The sequence below is a fragment of the Lissotriton helveticus genome, chromosome 4_1 (genome assembly GCF_964261635.1).
Source record: "Lissotriton helveticus chromosome 4_1, aLisHel1.1, whole genome shotgun sequence".
Lineage (NCBI taxonomy): Eukaryota > Metazoa > Chordata > Amphibia > Caudata > Salamandridae > Lissotriton > Lissotriton helveticus.
Window position 1 is genome coordinate 1,538,998,910 of NC_136063.1, and position 20,965 is coordinate 1,539,019,874.

Genomic DNA, 20,965 nt, shown 5'->3' on the forward strand with positions numbered 1-20,965 from the left:
TGACACCCCGTTCACCCTTGCAGGATTCGGTATTTACCGAATCGGTAAATACCGATTCGGTATTTCCCATTGATTCCCATGGGCTTCAAAGCCCATAGGAATCAATGGGAAATAGCGATTTGGTATTTACCGATTCGGTAAATACTGAATCGTACAGAATCGGTAATTTATTACCTACATCTGCCTGATTCCGATTTACCGACTCTTAAATACCGAATCGGTATGATTCGGTATTTAAGAGTCTGTAAATCGGAATTACCTACATCGGGCCCCTAGTGTTTAAAACAATATGTGTGGTTGCAACCTCTTCCGCTAGAAGGGTAAGTGAGTTGCAAGGTCTTAGCTCCAAGCCTCCATTTATTTCATTCCATGCGGATAAGATGGTTTTTAGGACCAGAGCTGCTTTCCTGCCTAAGATGATCCCTCCTTTCCACCCAGGGCAATCCATCACTTTTCCCACTTTCTATCCTCCCACTCACCCTTCTAAGGAGGAGGAGAGACTTCACCGCCTGGACCCTAAGAGGGCTAAGAAGGAGCCTCCTGAAGGTATTCGAGCTCATTCTAACAGAGCAAAGTCGTCTTGTTTTGGTAGAGGTGTCCCTGTTGTAGACATCTGAAAGGCGGCAACTTGAGCCACCCTCCACACTTCTGCGATCCTTGTCGGCTTTTCTCTGTTTACCAGACCAACTCTCATTATAAAAAATCTCCCATATCTATGAGATTCATTAAGGGTCTCACAAATCAGTTTGCTCCCACTCCTTTTATCATACCTCAGTGGGATTTAACATTGGATCCCACTTTCTTGATGGATTCTCCCTTTGAACCATTACATAGTTATCCTTTAAGGTTCTTAGTATTTAAAACAATATTTCTAGTTGCAACCCCTTCTGCTAGGAGGGTAAGTGAGTTGCAAGCTCTTAGCTCCAAGCCTCTGTTTATTTCATTCCAAACGGATAAGATATTTCTTAGGACCAGAGCTGCTTTCCTGCCTAAGGTGGTCCCTCCTTTCCACCTAGGGCAATCCATCACTTTTCCCACTTTCTATCCTCCCACTCACCCTTCTAAGGAGGAGGAGAGACTTCACCGCCTGGACCCTAAGAGGGCGGTCAGCTTCTACCTGGACAGGACAAAGGACTTCAGGGTGGACGACCAACTCTTCATCCGATGTGTGGGCAAGATGATGAGCAAGGCTGTCCACAAAATAACGCTGTCCAGTTGGCTTTTCCTCTGAATCAAGATCTGCTACGCCTTGGCCAAGAAGGAGCCTCCTGAAGGTATTCTAGCTCTTTCTAACAGAGCTAAGTCGTCTTCTTTTGCTAGAGGTGTCCCTGTTGTAGACCTCTGCAAGGCGGCAACTTGGGCCTCCCTCCACACTTATGCGAAGCACTATTGCTTGGACTCGGTGGTGAGTGGGGTTAGCCATTTTGCACGTTCTGTGCTGCAGGATTTTAGGCAGGCACCCTCGGCCAGGGACTGCTTGGGGATTCAATTCAAAAGGCGAGGAATCCACAGGCATATGTCTCCATCAGAAGAACAAGTTACTTACCTCTAGGTCTTCTTATGGCTCCGATGATATCACGCGGTGTCACGTGCTGAGCCGTTCCATTGTGGTGTTCTTGTATACTTGGGAAAGCTGGGAAGAAAGGTTTACGTGGAATGGTGCGCATGAGGTAATTCAAAAGGTGAGGAATCCATAAGCAGATACTGTATCCACCAGAAAAAGTATTGCCAAAGGTAAGTAACTTGTTCTTCTGCACTACACCTTCAATATAGAGATGGCCCCATCTTTTCTGAGAACTTGGTCTGGAAATCAGTCCATCATGTTCCATATTCAAACCAATTCGACGTCAGTCCATTGGAGCCACGTTCATGGCAAACGTCTCCTTTAGAAGAAAGACTGCCATCTATAATTTTGAAGATTCTCTTGAGCACCATCGGCTAGGAAGGTCTCTTCGTTCCTAGTCAGCATGGCATCATGCACATTCTTGGACCCGGTGGCAGGAATATGCATTAGAAGTACTGGTAAGATCAGTTGTTCCAGAAGATGGGAGACTTGCAAGAGAATATTTACATATGCAGCAATGCCATTCTGTCCCTCTCAGGCTGGTGCATGAGATCCAACACGCTACAAAGGGTTCATTTCCAGAAACCTCTATCTTCAATTCTGTAACATGTGCCTGGCTTCTCCTGATCCCTCTTCTGCTGCTTCTTCAACTGAACTCCTGCTCAATATTGAATCTCAACAGTCTCATGAAATATGGACTAGGGAAACCGAGCCAACCTGATCGAAGTCATACTTTTAATTGTCTGCAACAGCTACTTTCAACATGTGAGCAGGTTTTGTTGCATAGACCTACTCCTCTTGTATTCTACTCTCTCCAGGATTTTCTGGCAGAGGGAACACCTGCTACTGTTATGGACTGCAGAACCAGTCTCTCCACTCAATCTGGTAAGAGCCAGATTTCACCCCATCCTGAATATGTAAAATCTATATCAGTTTTACACCATTGAGAAGTCCAAAATGCTGGTGGTGGCATAGATTCCAATAGCAGTTAAGCCAATCTGTGTAGAGGACTTATATGTGCTTGTTCCACTGAGTAAGGATCAGTGCTAAATCCTATGGTTTCGTGTAGAAGGTCCTTACTTCTAAATACAAAAATGTTTTACCCTATTATCTTAACACAGCTGCAATGGTTTGTAACAAATTTTTTGTAGCTTCGAAATATTCACTTTTCTATTATCTGGATTATCAGCTGGGAGGGACACCATCTTTAGTCTGGTCTGGGCCTGCAATAGCCCTCCTTCCATAAGTGATACTGACTGCCATTGAGGCGGCTGCCGATACCTTCTCCAACACATTTCAGTCGTAGCCATGTGGGCCCGAGGGTTTTGAACCTTCAGGTATCCAGAATTTGAATTGTCCCACATGCCAGGATATATATCTCTTATGCACTGTTCCACCTAGTGGAGAACTGAAACCAGTTTCTGGTCTGCCAATCCTGATCTATGCAACTCTTCCGCTAATGGCCTGCTGTTATAGGCTTTTCAATCTTAAATGTTAATCTACAAACAAGACATGAGCCTTCTATCCCTGTCTCAAGCAACATTACCCAGCCTTCAGTTACATACGATTTTTACTAGTGCTCACTGTAGGAACATAGGTGCTAAAAGGACAGATGAAATGTATCCCACAACAAGTATGCTGACCTTATAAGTTGTTTCCTTGACCCTACAATCTTCCAGTGATCTGGACTACGTTTGTTAATATTTACATGTACAACACATAGTGTAATTAGATCATCACGGAGACCAGTATTTACTCCCCTCCAGTTTACCTGCTGACACTGGAGATCTGGCAGTATAATATTTCTCATATGTCTTCCTTCTAGTTTTCCAGATTGCAGTTTTCTAAGCACAGGCTTTCACACACCCCTTAAATTTGTTATCTGGCTATAGGTCCTGTAATTTATCTACTGTCTAGTAGGAAGATAGCTTGGGTCTTTCATTAATCGCATAAGGTGTTGGATGAGTAAAATGAAGACTGAAATTCAGAAGACTGTTTTAGCAAATAATGACAAAACAAGTTTCTAAACAACCTTGAACTCAAGCTTCTTTATCTTGATATATTAACATTCACAAGGTGAGAAGCGTGATCCCTTATGTAATTATTGATGTATTAATTTACCTAGTGGTTTTGTACAGTATCACACTTAGCCTCCTAGCAATTTCAAGAGTACTTAGTTGTCCAGAAATATTTGCAGGGGAAAGTTTTTATTGGTAGTTAGAATCCAACCGACAGCTATTCCATTCGGTCCCCTAATCCAGTGTGTAAACACGGCTGTGCTCTGTACATTTGAGACTGTGTATCACGAATGATTGAGTGCATGGAGACTGGTTGTGCACGATCCAAAAATCGGTGGCTGACACACGCCAAACTTTTCAGATCCAAAATATTGCTTGTGCACTAAGACGGATATTGGGGTCTTAGCACAGTGTTTTACCAGTAAAAAGATCCAACATTGTATAACCGTTGTATACATCACAGGAGCCTATGCTTGTCAGATCTGTCCACTGAAGTCTGCTGATATGCTAACATTGAATTCTTCTCTTCCATCTCCTTAAGGGAATTATTAGAACAAGTTGCAGAATTTGAAAAGTCGGAGTTTAAATCGTCAAGCAAGAAGGTAGAGATATGTAATTTTGGGGGTTTTCAAATAATGCTTTCATGGGTGGGGAAACTACTACAAATGTTTGTTTCTCATGTACACCAGTTTATGGGTGGCTACCTGGTGGGTGGTGCTTCAGGTGACTAATAAATAGATTTCTCAAATCATGGACCTACTTGCTAATGCATGTATAGTTTGTAGATCAGTGTCCAGCTTGCAATATATGAAAGGATTTTCTCTACCTCTTGTTCCAAATAAGAGGCCATACAAATATTCTGAAAATCACAAGGCAATTGAATATGTTTATCAAATTATTTTCTTTTATTAACACTTAACAGGTAGTGACAAAGCCAAAACAAATATCGTATTAATATATATTCATGCATGTTCTCTGTGTATTGTAAGTAGACTAGGGCAACTTCAATCAAATAAACAGCTCAACAGTAGCGCAACAATACACAAAAATAATCAAATAGAAAATTGTGACACTAATCTATAGAAAAATAATTTTATTGACACATGCTAGTCATTAAAAAAGAGAGATAGTATACTAATTGTACATCTCTAAGTGAAAGAAAGACTTGACCAATATTGTAACCTTCAGTAATTTCTTAAGTCTATTGGACATGATTATTCATAAAATTAAATTCATAAATCTATAGTTCAAATAATTGCGAACTATGTCCATAGAACAAACAATTTAACGGGTGGTTTCCAAGTGTTGACTCTGGATGTTCTTTGTGTACATGTTGAAATAGATCACACATAAATGCACATACACAGACAAATTAGAATACTTACCCCTGGCACCCAGGTAAACCGTCCACTAGACATGCAGTACCTTAGCCACACAGACAAGCACATTAAGGGTCAACATACACCGTTAAACACAGAGTCCCCTATAAAACATACAGTCAAACACCATGCAGATCTGCAAACATATAGGCATGCTTCAAGTCTTCTTAATCTTAGACCATATGTTGAGGAAATCAACACGGAGGCAGACAAAACAGAGGAGTGCCAACACCCTTTATATCATTTTCTGCCTCTCTTTGAGAAATCACTCAATTGTGGTCACTGCATGTGTCAGTCTCCATGCCCACATAATTCATATTCTCCTTTCATGATTACTTGCAGGCATCTGTTTCCTTCTTTGGCCTCTAATTTTGCATATGGAACACTCCCATTGTGTGTTTTTGCCACTGTAGTACATTCAACACATTACCATATACCAGGTAACAAGATGTACATCAATCCCTGTATAACATGCCTTGGTCTTTTTACACTACAATCATTATCAGATAGGTTGGTTCAATTGAAGCAAACAAAGACTGTAACTCCCTGTATGTGCAAGACACACATAGTCCAGAATCAAAGCTTAGGATCTCCTATTTGTAGAGCAGTCTGGTAACCTTGCACATTACTTGCTATCATTAAGTTTACCTTCTTAGTTTTCTAGCCAAGCTATTCATTTGGTGAGTGTTAATCTTAATGCTAGTGAGGAGTCTTGCCTGTCCCTTGTGGCATAACCCTTTCTAGTTCAACGCAACAGGTCTTTGTAGCGGTGTACACGCTCTGTCATTACATGAACAAACCCCAACAATAAGGACTCTAGGACTCCACTTTGTATCTGATGTCTTTGACCATATGGCCCTATTACATTTCTGAATTATTATCGACAAAAAAAGACAACGCATGAAGGCATTCCGTGGTCTTTGCCCCTTAACTGAAAGAAATGTTTTCAGTCAGACCATACCTAAAAAGTCTGCTCCCCGCCTCTCTTATCAAATAGATGTTCTCTTTCTGGCCTCTTACCCGTCCCGTATTTCTGAGGGCATTTCATGGATCATACCCTTCATTTCTTTGGTATGCCGTGCAATGTTTTTATTTTTCTGGAATGTCGCATGCTTAAGAGAGAAGCCGTCACCCTTTGTGGCACATTATCTGCTTGGGGGCTGTGCTGCCATTAAAATGGGTGCGTCAACTTAGTGGTTTCGCTTAGACCTCTGCTCATTATGGGAAAGAGTTCCTGCTTTATTTCAACTTCCAATGCTGGAAAGAAATTACAGCAATCCTTGCCTCTTATTTGGTAGGTGAAAAGTGCTGAAACAGAGAAAAAAACGAACAAAGTTGGCCTGTTTCTGGCTAAAACAACCAACATATAACGTTGTTGACAGTGGAGTGATCGTTCTTTAGAGATTTCCTTTAGGTCCCAGTAGGAGGCTGCTGGTGCATCATTGTTACAATTACTTTATTGGTAATCTGCAGCTTTTCAGAAACGAATATACCCCATTCCGGAGATCAGCATTGGCAAACTAGTGTGTGATAGTTTTTTTTCCAGCTATTTTTTCCTACTTACTTTTATTGTAAGCATACAACCACCATATGTAGGCAGCCTCGTTTTGACTTAGTTTTTCATTTTTTTTATTTGTTTTTTTATATGGTTTAAAGAAAAGCTTAAATAAATAAAACCATTGCACCAGAGACGACATAGATTGACAAGAACAGAGCTATTGGCTTTGCCAATGCTTGTTGGTTTATGTATGTATGATACCGTTCAAATGGTAAATTAGGTGGAAAGGGGGAGATAGTTTTCATTTTAGTAAAATACAGTTTTATATTTGATGTTCGAAATGAAAATGGCCTGCAGGAAGCTGCTTAGCAAAGCTAGGTCAAGAAACGGCATGCAGAACACAATTTATGACTTGCTATTTCTACTTGTATCCCCAGGCAAATGCAGAGTCTAGTAAGCCTAAACTTGCCCCATTAAATGAAGGAGGGACGACCGAGCTTCTTAACAAGGTAAGGTTTCTCTCGCACGACAGATAAAAAAGATAATAATTCTCTGTGCATATTGTTTTTTAACGTCATGTCAAATGTTTTTTATTACTATACAGGCACAGTAAGTACCCTTTTACCTGTTAGAAAACGTGCAAAAAGAAAGATTTGGTTGACTTTCAAAAAGTTTGTTCTAAATGTGGATAGGGATCTTTAGTCACAACACTGTTTCACAAAACAACGCAACGGTAAGCACATCGAAAAAATAATGTAACCCAAAGGAAAATGCCATCTGTTGAACTGTCACCCAGAAGCCAGGGCATTTCGAGCCAATATTCTAATTCTAATTATAAAGGCCGTAACACTCTACAAAGACAGTAGACACATCCTTGTCACGCAAGTGCAATGGTTGATTTTTTAAATCTTTTTTATTGCAAACGTGGTTAAAAGTAGGCAAAGAATGAAAACATTTCATGTGGCGGTCACATTCTAGCAATAAATATTTTAAATGACACATCAAAATGTTCACTGCATGTAATTTTAAGAGAACAATATGGGTGCTTCCTAGCAGGCATACTGTAATGGGTGGAATCAATAATGTGAATAATAGTTGAACAGACTGAGAGATGAGGCCTGAACCAAAGCCCCCCGATGGGGCCCATTTGCAAAGGTAAACTTACACGTGAGTAAGTCTACATGTGTAAGTTTACTCTTATTCCTTTAAGTAACATTACTTCTGATGGATACATCTGCCAGTGGATTCCTCACCTTGTGAATATCCCCCATTGTCAGCAACATTCGTAAATTCTTTTGTAGCTTCGCGCCGACGACGTCACAGAAGCACGGCATCGCGCGCGGCTCCGCTGACGTCACCGACTCCATAATAGGCCCACGTCGGCGTGATGACATCCGTTCCCTTTTTTCCACGTCGTCGATGCGAACGGTTTCTTTAGGGATCCTCTGTAGCTCTATTGTTACTGTGTTATTGTCGAGAGTTTTCAGTGTTTTCTTGTAACTTCTTCAAGATGTCGTCGAAGAAGACCGGATTCAAGCCCTGTGGAGAGTGCGTAAAAATGATGTCGATCACGGATCCTCATGAAGATTGCGTGTGGTGCTTGTCATCTGACCACGATGTCCAGGGTTGCCCAAGTTGCAGAAAAATTAAATGAAGGCTTTGCGAGAGAGAGAGGCTAAACTTCTGATTGCGAAGTTGAAAGGCAAGAAGTAGAAGAAATGATCAATGTTTTGCTCCAGGCGTTCGAGGTCTCGGTCGAGGTCGGCTTCGAGGTCGTCTTAGGGGCATGCTTCTAGGTCAAAGAAGAAGCATAAGAAGAGGAAGCATGCGTCTCGGCATCATTCGGAGAAGGAGTTGGACCCGAAGTGGAAGTCGCCAAGTTGTCGACATCGAAAGGATTATGTTTCTCCTTCACCTGTTGCATTGGATCCGGAAGGTGAGCAATCGCCTGGTGGTTCACGGGAGCAGTCACCAGCTCGAGTATCGAATCCGTCTCCGACGTAGATTCATTCTCCAGCTCGAGAGGAGGAAGAAGTTCCCTCCCCTGAGGTTTCGTCGACTCCGGTTCCTCGTGCCGAAAAACAGGTTGAGCTGAATCCGGTGCCTCCTCAGGAGCAACCGGTGAATCCATACCCTCCATTTCCGGGCCCGGGACAAGACCCTTCGCATTATTTAAATGCGATGTATGGGGAGTTCTCGAGAGCCATGTACCCTTCTGGAGCACCTGTTGGTCCCATGGGTTCGATGGCTTATAATATTGGAGTTCCACTAACATATGCTCCGGCTCCGTTCATGCCTTTCATGCCGACTCCGGCTTGGCATCTCCCGGCGCCGCAGAGGTCTTCGACGTCGATACCTTCGTCACTGGCACCAGTTCCTGTTCGACCTCCTCGTTCGCTACAGCCTGGTCCTTTGGCGCCGAGTTTGATGCCGGCAGCAGCTCCGTCGGAGTCGGTTGCGGATCCGCCGACGCCGATCCCGAAGAAGAGATTGAGAAGGGAGGCTCAGCGGCTTCTGGAGGAATGGAGCTACAGAGAGATGGAGATGGAGATGGAAGAAGATGAGTTGCAGGAATCTGAGGATTTCTTTGATGATCTGAGGGAAGCTAGTGGCTTGGAACTTTCTCCGGATTGGGAGTTGTCCTCTGTCCCAGATGCCCCGTCAAAAGATGTGGCTCCATATCACGTGGTCATAAAAAAAGCAGCTGAACTTTTGAATTTAAATCTTCCCACTGCGGAATTTAAATCTAATATTTTAACAGAAGTTCTCCACTCTCCGTCTTCAGTGATAGAGCCTATGCTTCCTTTCAATGAGGCGTTGACAGAGCCAATCTTGGAAGTGTGGCGTAAGCCTCTTACAGCTCCATCGGTTTCGAAAGCTGTTGCGAGGAGATATAGGGTGGCTCCTGGTGACCCGGACTTCTTATCCTCTCATCCTTTGCCCGAGAGCTTGGTGGTAGAGGCAGCATGCTCAAAGAAATTTGCGGGTGCCTTTCCGCAGGTGCCTGGGGACAAGGAGTCTAAGAAGCAAGAACAGTCGGCAAAGAAAATCTTTTCTTCAGCTAGCATGGCTCTTAAGTCAACGTATGCCACTTGTCTCTTAGGGTGTTACATCCATGCTTTGATGGACTCTGTAAAGCAATTAGCCCCTAAGATTCCGGAGGAGGATCGGCAGAATTTTAATGAGGTACTTGTTGACACTCAGGCTGCTGCTCGCCAAGTCATCCAGAGTGGTTTGGACACAGCTGACTCTGTGGCGAGAGTTATGGGCTCGTCTATTGCCACCAGGAGGACAGCTTGGCTGAAGTCCTCTGAATTTTCTGTGGATGTCCAAGCTGCCTTGGTAGATCTGCCGTTTGATGGCTCGGACCTTTTTGGTTAAAAGGCAGATCCTGCACTGGAATGGTTCAAAGATAGCAGGGCAACGGCTAGGTCTTTGGGTCTACAGTCCAGAGGAACTGTGAATACAATGTACAGGGGGTTTGGAAGGTCCTCCTTTTGAGCCTACAAGCAGTCGCAACAGCAGCAACAACAACAAAATCCGCTGTACAAGTCGTACAGGGGTAAACAAAGAGCCCGTCCTCGAAGATGTCAAGTTTCCTCTTCCTCCTCCTCCTCCTCCTCTTCCTCCCACCCCCCCTCCAGCCTCAGCAAAGCAGCCCTAGATCCGCCATTCTGGATCATGTGGGTCCTGTAGGGGGTCGGCTTACCTATTTTCTGCGAGATTGGGAATCGGTCACATCGGACCTATAGGTTCTCAATCTCGTGAAGAATGGGCATGCTCTTCCCTTTCGGGAATTCCCTCCAAATTACCCTCCTTGCCAAGGGTTTTGAGGACCATCTGCTACTTCTGCAGGAGGAAGTCCTGGCGTTGTCAAGAAAGGGTGCGATAGAGGTGGTTCCGGAGCAGGAAAGGGGTCAGGGATGCTACTCACGGTATTTCCTGATCCCCAAGAAGGATGGCAGACTTCGTTCCCTGGATCTCAGGGTTTTGAACCTCTTTCTGAAACAGGAGAAGTTCAAGATGCTCACCCTTGCGCAGGTTCTTCAAGCGCTGCTGGAAGAAGACTGGATGGTGTTGATCGACTTGCAGGATGCGTATTTTCATATTCTCATCCTGAAGTCGCACAGGAAGTATCTCCGTTTCACGGTGGGATCGCAACATTACCAATTTTGCTGTCCTTTCTTTTGGACTTACTACTGCACCTCGAGTCTTCACCAAGGTGCGGCTGTGGTGGCAGCACATTTCGGAAGGTCAGGGATACCAGTATTTCCTTATCTGGACGATTAGCTGATTAAAGCAGAGTCTCCGGAGAAGGTGCTCCATCATCTGAAAGTCACAACTCAGTTGTTGTACAGGTTGGGTTTTTCGATTAAATGTACCCAAATCTCACCTGGTGCCCTCCCAGCGCAACCTGTTCATAGGTTCATAGGTGCTGTACTGGATACAACTGCCTGTCGGGCATTCCCTCCATCTCAAAGGATTCGCGACATACAGGAAGTTATTCCTTTATTTTACAATGGAGCGGTCGTTCCAGTCCTGAAGGTCCTCCGTCTGCTCGGTCTGATGGCTTCCTGCATTGTTAGTCAACCATGCAGGCTGGCACATGAGGGCGCTCCAATGGTGCCTCCGCAGGCAGTGGTATCAGTACTACGGAGATCTCAGGGAGGATCTCCAGAGAAGCTACAGCAGACCTGTCTTGGTGGAGCGTGGAGGGCAATCTGTCTCAAGGAAGGCCCTTCCATCTTCCTCCGCCGGTTGCCACAGTAATAACGGATGCATCCACTCTAGGGTGGGGTGGTCATCTGGGGGATCTGGAGATCAAGGGTCTTTGGTCTCCAGAGGAAAGGTTGCTTCACATTAACCTTCTGGAATTGCGGGCGATACGTCTGGCGCTCAAGGCCTTCCTCCCTTCCCTTCGCGGTCAGTCGGTTCAAGTCCTGACAGACAACACTACCGCAATGTGGTATGTCAACAAGCAGGGAGGGGTGGGTTTGCAGAGAGGCTCTGCGTCTCTGGTCCTGGGTTCAGGACCATCAGATTTGTTTGATGGCAAATCATCTGGCCGGAGTTCTGAAAGTACGTGCAGACAGTCTCAGTCGGCAGTTCTCAGCCGATCACGAGTGGAGGCTTCATCCGGAGGTGGTTCGTCACATCTTTCGGACGTTGGGAACTCCTTGGGTGGACCTGTTTGCCACTCATGAGAACACTCACTGCCCGTCATTCTGCAGTCTCCAGTATCTGATGCGGGAGATTTGGGGGACCCGTTCCAGTTGAGTTGGGACTCCCAACTCCTTTACGCGTTTCCTCCCATACCCTTGATTCCTCGAGTTCTGAGGAAGGTTCGCCAAGACCGGGCCCAAGTCATATTGATCGCCCCGGATTGGCCAAGAAGAATGTGGTACACAGGTCTTCTCCACCTCTCCTCGTGCCCGCCTCTCCATCTCCCTCTCAGGGCAGATCTCCTCTCTCAGATGGAGGGGCAGGTTCTACACCCCCACCTGCCCCTCTCCTTCATGCCTGGAGATTGAACGGGGCAACCTGAATTCTTTTTCTCTCCCACATGATGTGGTGGATGTCATTTTATCGGCTAGGCGTGATTCCACCAAGTCCATCTACTCTTATAGATGGTCTAAATTTGTCTCTTGGTGTGCGGAGAAGTCCATTGACCCTTTGAAGGCTCCATTGTCTGACATACTTCAGTTTGCACTTTCTTTGGCTCAGCAAGGGTTTGCTGTAGCTACGGTCAAAGGTTATCTTTCGGCCTTGTTGGCTTTTCTCTGTCTCCCGGATCAGCCTTCCTTATTTAGATCTCCTATTGTTTTAAGGTTTGTTAAGGGCCTTACAACTAAATTTCCTCCTACTCCCTTTATTTTGCCTCAATGGAACTTGAATCTTGTGCTCACTTTCTTGATGGGTTCACCTTTTGAACCTTTGCACTGGTGTCCCTTGAGACTGTTATCTTTTAAAACGGTCTTCCTGATTGCAATTTCCTTGGCAAGGAGGGTAAGTGAGCTTCAAGCTCTTAGTTCAAAGCTCCCATTCTTGACCATTCATGCTGAACCAATGGTACTCAGGATCAGGGCTGTTTTTCTGCCTAAGGTGGTAACTCCCCTCCATCTAGGGCAGTCCATTACCCCTCCTACCTTCTATCCTCCCCCTCACCCTTCCAAGGAGGAGGAGAGACTTCACCGCTTGGACCCGAAGAGGGCGGTGAGCTTCTACCTGGACAGAACCCGAGAGTTCAGAGTGGATGACCAGCTATTTGTGGGTTTGTTGGAGCCAGTAGAGGCAAGGCGGTGCACAAGCGCACGTTGTCGAGATAGATTGTCTTGTGTATCAGGATACGCTACTTTCTGGCGGGCAAGGAACCTCCTGAAGGTTTAAGAGCTCATTCCACTAGAGCAAGGTCTGCTACATCTGCTTGGTCTAGGGGTGTGCCTGTAGAGGACATTTGTAGAGCAGCGACTTGGGCTTCCCTCCACACTTTCGCAAAGCATTACTGCTTGGATTCCGAAGTGAGGAGGGACGGCCACTTTGCGCGCTCTGTCCTCCAGGATTTTCTGGTTTAGGAGAGTGGACACCTTCCTCAGGGAGTGGGGACTGCTGTGGGACTCTATTCACAAGGTGAGGAATCCACTGTCACAAGAACAAGTTATTTACCTTCGGTAACGCTTTTTCTGGTGGATACAGTATCTGCCTGTGGATTCCTCACTGGCCCACCCACCTCCCCGTTGTCTACTCTTCTATACCTGTTTTAGTGTTTTGTAAATATTTTATTGTCAAAGGAAATGTGTTATTATAATTGCCTTCCTGCATTGACTACACACCGTGTGTGTTGTTTTGATTATTTGGTACTGTGTACATTGTGTGTATATCTATTGTTGTTGATCCGTCCGTGTGCCTCGAAGGCACGGAAAAAAGGGCGGAACTGATGTCAATACGCCGACGTGGGCCTATTATGGAGTCGGTGACGTCAGCGCGGCTGCGCGCGATGCCGTACTTCTGTGACGTCGGCGCGAAGCTACAAAAGAATTTCCGAATGTTGCTGATGCAGGGGGATTATTCACAAGGTGAGGAATCCACAGGCACATTCTGTATCCACCAGAAAAAGTGTTACCGAAGGTAAGTACCTTGTTCAACTTTGAAATATTCACCATTTCAGAGTGTAAAGTTACTCAAAAGTGTTAGCCTAGGTGTCTCGACCCCCAGAGAGGGACCTAATTTATGACTACTATTAAAGAGCAGTAGTAAGCCACACATGGATAACCTTTGATACTGGAACAACCTCCCATAAAAAATGATGGAGGCCTTAAAGTCGAATGGAAACCCATTGAAAATAATCTTAAATCAAAAAAATAATTTATTTGCAATATAAATGTGTATGTGTGACTGAAAGAAACAAAGGTTTCAAGGACCTTATAGTTAGTGATGTCACTGACCATGTCATGCATGATGTAACATGTGAGGTCAGAAGCAGTGGATTGGGGGGGTGCAAGTATAGTTAACTTGGGTAAGGTAACAAGACATAATATCGAAGCAAAAATATAGAATGGACATAATATCGAAGTAAAATTATAGAATGGACAAAATATCGAAAGGACACAATATAGTGGTTAAAAATATCGAATTGAAGGTAAGTAATATCGATTGTCAAAATATCGAAGTATATAATATAGGCATTAAAATATATCGAATTTTTAATAATATCAATTTTTTTAATTGTTTTGTATGTTAGTATATGTGTGAAAAGTGTATATTATTTTTGTAATGCATGTTTATTTTTTTTTAAGTAATGAATTTTGTTATTTAATTTTTGTATAATTTAATTCTGTAGCGGATTGTGGGTTTATACGGGAATAGGGTGGGAAGTAGTTCAATTAAATTAAATATTTATTTTTAGCAATTAATTATTTTTAATTTAATTTTGCTTGTTAGTTCTGTAGCAGGTTGTGGGTTTATAGGGGAATTGGGTGGGAACTAGTGTAATTGTAATTAATTGCATATTTAAAATACTTTTTGTATATTGATAATTAATTTACTGTTAATTATTAATTGGTAGTAATTTGTATTAATAATTAGTTTTTGTTATTGAAAATAATTAGTAGTTAATTATGAATAGGTAATTAATTTTTAATTACTATTTATTTGTATTTCTAATTAATTAATTATTACATAATATTAAATTGGTAATTAATTTTAATTCATGTTTTATTGGTATTGATATTTAATGTATTTTTATTAATATATTAAATCATTACTTTCCCTACTGTTAAACTCACTGGAGTGGGAATAGTAAGTTTTACCCCTACGCTATCCAACGCTTTCCCTACTGTTGCACTCACTGGAGTGGGAATAGTAATTTTAACCCCTACGCTATCCAACGCTTTCCCTACTGTTGCACTCTCTGGAGTGGGAATAGTAATTTTTACCCTCCCGCTATCCAACGCTTTCCCTACTGTTGCACTCACTGGAGTTGGAATAGTAATTTTTACCCCTACGCTATCCAACGCTTTCCCTACTGTTGCACTCACTGGAGTGGGAATAGTAATTCTTACCCTCACCCTATCCAATGCTTTCCCTACTGTTGCCCTCCTCGGAGTGGGAATAGTAATTTTTACCCTCCCACTATCCAATGCTTTCACTACTGTTGAACTCTGTGGAGTGGAAATAGTAATTTTTGCCCCTACGCAATCCAACTCTTTCCCTACTGTTGCACTCTCTGGAGTGGGAATAGTAATTTTTACCCCTACACTAGCCAACACTTTCCCTACTGTTGCACTCACTGAGTGGGAATAGTAATTGTTACCCTCCCGCTATCCAACGCTTTCCCTTCTGTTGCACTCTCTGGAGTGGGAATAGTATTTTTTACCCCTACGCTATCCAACGCTTTCTCTACTGTTGCACTCTCTGGAGTGGGAATAGTAATTTTTACCCCTACGCTATCCAACGCTTTCCCTACTGTTGCACTCTCTGGAGTGGGAATAGTAATTTTTACCCTCCCGCGATCCAACGCTTTCCCTACTGTTGCACTCACTGGAGTTGGAATAGTAATTTTTACCCCTACGCTATCCAACGCTTTCCCTACTGTTGCACTCACTGGAGTGGGAATAGTAATTCTTACCCTCACCCTATCCAACGCTTTCCCTACTGTTGCCCTCCTCGGAGTGGGAATAGTAATTTTTACCCTCCCACTATCCAATGCTTTCACTACTGTTGAACTCTGTGGAGTGGAAATAGTAATTTTTACCCCTACGCAATCCAACTCTTTCCCTACTGTTGCACTCTCTGGAGTGGGAATAGTAATTTTTACCCCTACACTAGCCAACACTTTCCCTACTGTTGCACTCACTGAGTGGGAATAGTAATTGTTACCCTCCCGCTATCCAACGCTTTCCCTTCTGTTGCACTCTCTGGAGTGGGAATAGTATTTTTTACCCCTACGCTATCCAACGCTTTCTCTACTGTTGCACTCTCTGGAGTGGGAATAGTAATTTTTACCCCTACGCTATCCAACGCTTTCCCTACTGTTGCACTCTCTGGAGTGGGAATAGTAATTTTTACCCTCCCGCTATCCAACGCTTTCCCTACTGTTGCACTCACTGGAGTGGGAATAGTCATGTTTACCTCTACGCTATCCAACGCTTTCCCTACTGTTGTACTCACTAGAGTGGTAATAGTACATTTTACCCTCCCGCTATCCTACGGTAAAAATATTGTATATTTTTTAATTAATATTACATATATATATATATATAAATAATAATATGCTGTTGCAATTAGTGAGATTTGCTCATTTAAAGATGGCGCGCTTAGTTGCATCGATGTTAAAAGTCCGTTTTTGATGTTATATCCATGACAGCATTTATAACGTATGGCTGGCCGGCGCAGTGTAACTGACACTGACGAAGGCTTGAAGCCGAAACGCGTCTGTCTGCTCTGTGAAAAATAAACACGAGTGTGAGCATTATCGTGTCTACGAGTGCTGTTTCCTGATGGATTTGTTATGAATTAGAGCTGAAATATTTGCGGGAGCCTACTACCGCAGACAGTACCCACCCGCGAGTGCCCCGATTGACGGATTAGGACCGGGAGCTATAATATATATATATATATATATATATATATATATATATATATTACGCTCCAAGTTTGCCCCTGCAAAGAGTCGCACTCCACATCAAGTAAAAAGCTGAATGCTTTGGGTATGAATGTCCTTCGTCTGCCGATGCATTCAGACTGCCTGTTCGCCACCTCGCCTGACGCGTTTCGATATGCTCTTCTTCAGAGGCGTGGTCGGTATTGAAAAGGTGTGTGCCTCCGGTTCATAAGTACCCCAGTTGCATCCCGCCCCTGGATGGGCTGGCTCAGAAACACAGTGGGGCATGCTGGGAACTGTAGTCACCGGAGAATAACTACCTTAGATGGTTGCACAATTCTAGTCTTGCATTTATTAAAAGTCCGCAGATGGACCTCGGGAGACAAAGTCCGTTCTCAATCCCTTACTTGATGTCCATGGTTGATGCGGTAGGTCCCACACCAAATGGCCCCCTGGTTTCCCGGGACGGTGCGAACTCGGCGGCGGGACAGCCGCCTAAACATTACTCTCCAAGTTTGCCCCTGCAAAGAGTCGCACTCCACATCAAGTAAAAAGCTGAATGCTTTGGGTATGAATGTCCTTCGTCTGCCGATGCATTCAGACTGCCTGTTCGCCACCTCGCCTGACGCGTTTCGATATGCTCTTCTTCAGAGGCGTGGTCGGTATTGAAAAGGTGTGTGCCTCCGGTTCATAAGTACCCCAGTTGCATCCCGCCCCTGGATGGGCTGGCTCAGAAACACAGTGGGGCATGCTGGGAACTGTAGTCACCGGAGAATAACTACCTTAGATGGTTGCACAATTCTAGTCTTGCATTTATTAAAAGTCCGCAGATGGACCTCGGGAGACAAAGTCCGTTCTCAATCCCTTACTTGATGTCCATGGTTGATGCGGTAGGTCCCACACCAAATGGCCCCCTGGTTTCCCGGGACGGTGCGAACTCGGCGGCGGGACAGCCGCCTAAACATTACGCTCCAAGTTTGCCCCTGCAAAGAGTCGCACTCCACATCAAGTAAAAAGCTGAATGCTTTGGGTATGAATGTCCTTCGTCTGCCGATGCATTCAGACTGCCTGTTCGCCACCTCGCCTGACGCGTTTCGATATGCTCTTCTTCAGAGGCGTGGTCGGTATTGAAAAGGTGTGTGCCTCCGGTTCATAAGTACCCCAGTTGCATCCCGCCCCTGGATGGGCTGGCTCAGAAACACAGTGGGGCATGCTGGGAACTGTAGTCACCGGAGAATAACTACCTTAGATGGTTGCACAATTCTAGTCTTGCATTTATTAAAAGTCCGCAGATGGACCTCGGGAGACAAAGTCCGTTCTCAATCCCTTACTTGATGTCCATGGTTGATGCGGTAGGTCCCACACCAAATGGCCCCCTGGTTTCCCGGGACGGTGCGAACTCGGCGGCGGGACAGCCGCCTAAACATTACGCTCCAAGTTTGCCCCTGCAAAGAGTCGCACTCCACATCAAGTAAAAAGCTGAATGCTTTGGGTATGAATGTCCTTCGTCTGCCGATGCATTCAGACTGCCTGTTCGCCACCTCGCCTGACGCGTTTCGATATATATATATGTATATGTATATATATATATGTATCATACTCCACTCCTTCAAAGAACGAGTAAGGCCACAGCTGAGGAACGATTTGGAAGCGCTTTATTGGGCTGCACAAACAACGGAGAGTATGTTCTCTTCCTATGGCGGATGCATTTCGGCGTTCTTCGCCTCTTCAGCGCCAGGTGCATGTGCTTGTGTGAACGGGTGTGAGTGAGGAAAATATGTCCTGCCTTCTCACCAACAGACCGCAGCTCCTCCCACTACGTTGACCTCACGATGCATACACCTCTTGTAGTCCGCTTGATGTTCGGCGCCTACAAGATCCAGCATGCCACAGCAGTGCATAGGTAGGTATCGCAGGAGTGGAGTGGAAGGGGGAACATTTGCTGCATAGTCTGTGTTTATAATTCAATGTCCAAAAGTACATGTGCGCAGCTGCGCTTCCTCCAGTCCCCATACCGCTTCAACCGCCGCAGTTCAGGAATCCTTTCTGGCGGGGGCAAGTCAAGGAAATCCGACCGGCCCGACGTGATGCACAATGACATCCTCACCGTCATACTTCTTTCTTTGCTGCGTGGTGGACTCTGCAAGTTCCGGTACCCCGGAGAAAACCACAAGATCCTACAAGATCCAGCATGCCACAGCAGTAGAAAGAGCATAAAAACGTGGCTGTTTAATAAATAATTGCTTTGTCTGTTCTCTCCCCAGTGATATTTGAGTGTTTTGCAGTTCTGGCGCCGGGAAACCCTTTGTGGGTAGCTGCGCGCCTTACAAATGCTATAAAATAAAATAATAAATAAATAGTGCATAGGTAGGTATCGCAGGAGTGGAGTGGAAGGGGGAACATTTGCTGCATAGTCTGTGTTTATAATTCAATGTCCAAAAGTACATGTGCGCAGCTGCGCTTCCTCCAGTCCCCATACCGCTTCAACCGCCGCAGCTCAGGAATCCTTTTTGGCGGGGGCAAGTCAAGGAAATCCGACCGGCCCGACGTGATGCACAATGACATCCTCACCGTCATACTTCTTTCTTTGCTGCGTGGTGGACTCTGCAAGTTCCGGTACCCCGGAGAAAACCAAAACTGCAAGCAGTGTTCCAGTATTAACAGAGTCTCTTGACAAAGCGGGAGCCTTAAAAGCGCATCACTGGAAACTGCGCCGGAATACATCATACTCCACTCCTTCAAAGAACGAGTAAGGCCACAGCTGAGGAACGATTTGGAAGCGCTTTATTGGGCTGCACAAACAACGGAGAGTATGTTCTCTTCCTATGGCGGATGCATTTCGGCGTTCTTCGCCTCTTCAGCGCCAGGTGCATGTGCTTGTGTGAACGGGTGTGAGTGAGGAAAATATGTCCTGCCTTCTCACCAACAGACCGCAGCTCCTCCCACTACGTTGACCTCACGATGCATACACCTCTTGTAGTCCGCTTGATGTTCGGCGCCTACAAGATCCAGCATGCAACAGCAGTGCATAGGTAGGTATCGCAGGAGTGGAGTGGAAGGGGGAACATTTGCTGCATAGTCTGTGTTTATAATTCAATGTCCAAAAGTACATGTGCGCAGCTGCGCTTCCTCCAGTCACCATACCGCTTCAACCGCCGCAGCTCAGGAATCCTTTCTGGTGGGGGCAAGTCAAGGAAATCCGACCGGCCCGACGTGATGCACAATGACATTCTCACCGTCATACTTCTTTCTTTGCTGCGTGGTGGACTCTGCAAGTTCCGGTACCCCGGAGAAAACCAAAACTGCAAGCAGTGTTCCAGTATTAATAGAGTCTCTTGACAAAGCGGGAGCCTTAAAAGCGCATCACTGGAAACTGCGCCGGAATAAATCATACTCCACTCCTTCAAAGAACGAGTAAGGCCACAGCTGAGGAACGATTTGGAAGCGCTTTATTGGGCTGTGTATATGTATTAAAAAATAACATTTTATATATATATATGTATATGTATTAAAACATAAAATTTTATGTTTTTTTTTAACTTACATTAATTATTAAGGTTATTTAAGTATTTTATGTATGTTTGTTAATTATATTTATTTCATTAATTTTCAATTAATTTTAAGACATTAAAAAAAATTCGATATTTTGACTAACTAAATTTTTTGCAACGATATTTTTGATTCAATATTATTGTACTTACCTGTTTGTAGATAGGAATTCGATATTTTTGCATTCTGTATTTTTTCATCATTATTTTGGTAAGTCTATATTTTGGTATTGTCAGTGATCCCTTGGGTAACTAGAACGGCAAAATTTCTCTGGTTTTGTGTGAGTAAAATCTGACCGTAACTTAAACGTCCCTGTAATATTTTTTTTGTAGTTAATTTCTAAGGTTTTCTCATGCCCTTGGTACATTGCTGCTTGTGTGATGAAGTCCACTTTAGTTCTGAGGCCCTCAAGAGGCAAGGGAACCTCATCACCCCCACCAGCAGTGTGCAGAGAGGCGTGTTTGCAGAGTGGTGGCGAAAGGGGCATGCCCAGCGACCACCTCTCAGCAATCCCACTGAGTGGGGCTTACGGGAGGTAACAGGTGGGCTACTTGGCCCCTAAGAGCCCTCAGCAGCGAAGGGGACTTATTCCCCAACCAAGAGCTCGCATGGAGGCGCGTTTGCAGATTAGCAGAGAATGACCACACGTGGGGGACTGTGTGCTTTGCTGGACCCCTGGGGGGCCTGCCCGTAGGAGGCGAGACTGGATGCTCCTGTGTGGTTGCCGGGTGGGAGGTCTGACTTCCCTGAAGGGTGCGCACCCCTATTGACCCTCATGCGGTGAAATTGGCTGGCAGGAACCCCTGTGGAGTGGTGGGCAGTGCGTGCACGGGGGAGAGGAGAGAACAGAAGACCTGC

The 20,965-nt window shown here is 44.7% G+C and overlaps 1 protein-coding gene across 1 annotated transcript in view; it reads left to right on the forward strand.

Moving 5' to 3' along the window:
• LZTFL1 (leucine zipper transcription factor like 1) overlaps positions 1 to 20,965 on the forward strand; it is a 392,396-nt gene that overhangs the window by 120,571 nt on the left and 250,860 nt on the right. The window contains exons 4-5 of the mRNA XM_078688161.1: positions 4,124 to 4,184; positions 6,897 to 6,968. Of these exons, the coding sequence (XP_078544287.1) occupies positions 4,124 to 4,184; positions 6,897 to 6,968 (133 nt within the window). The remainder of the gene's footprint in view (positions 1 to 4,123; positions 4,185 to 6,896; positions 6,969 to 20,965) is intronic.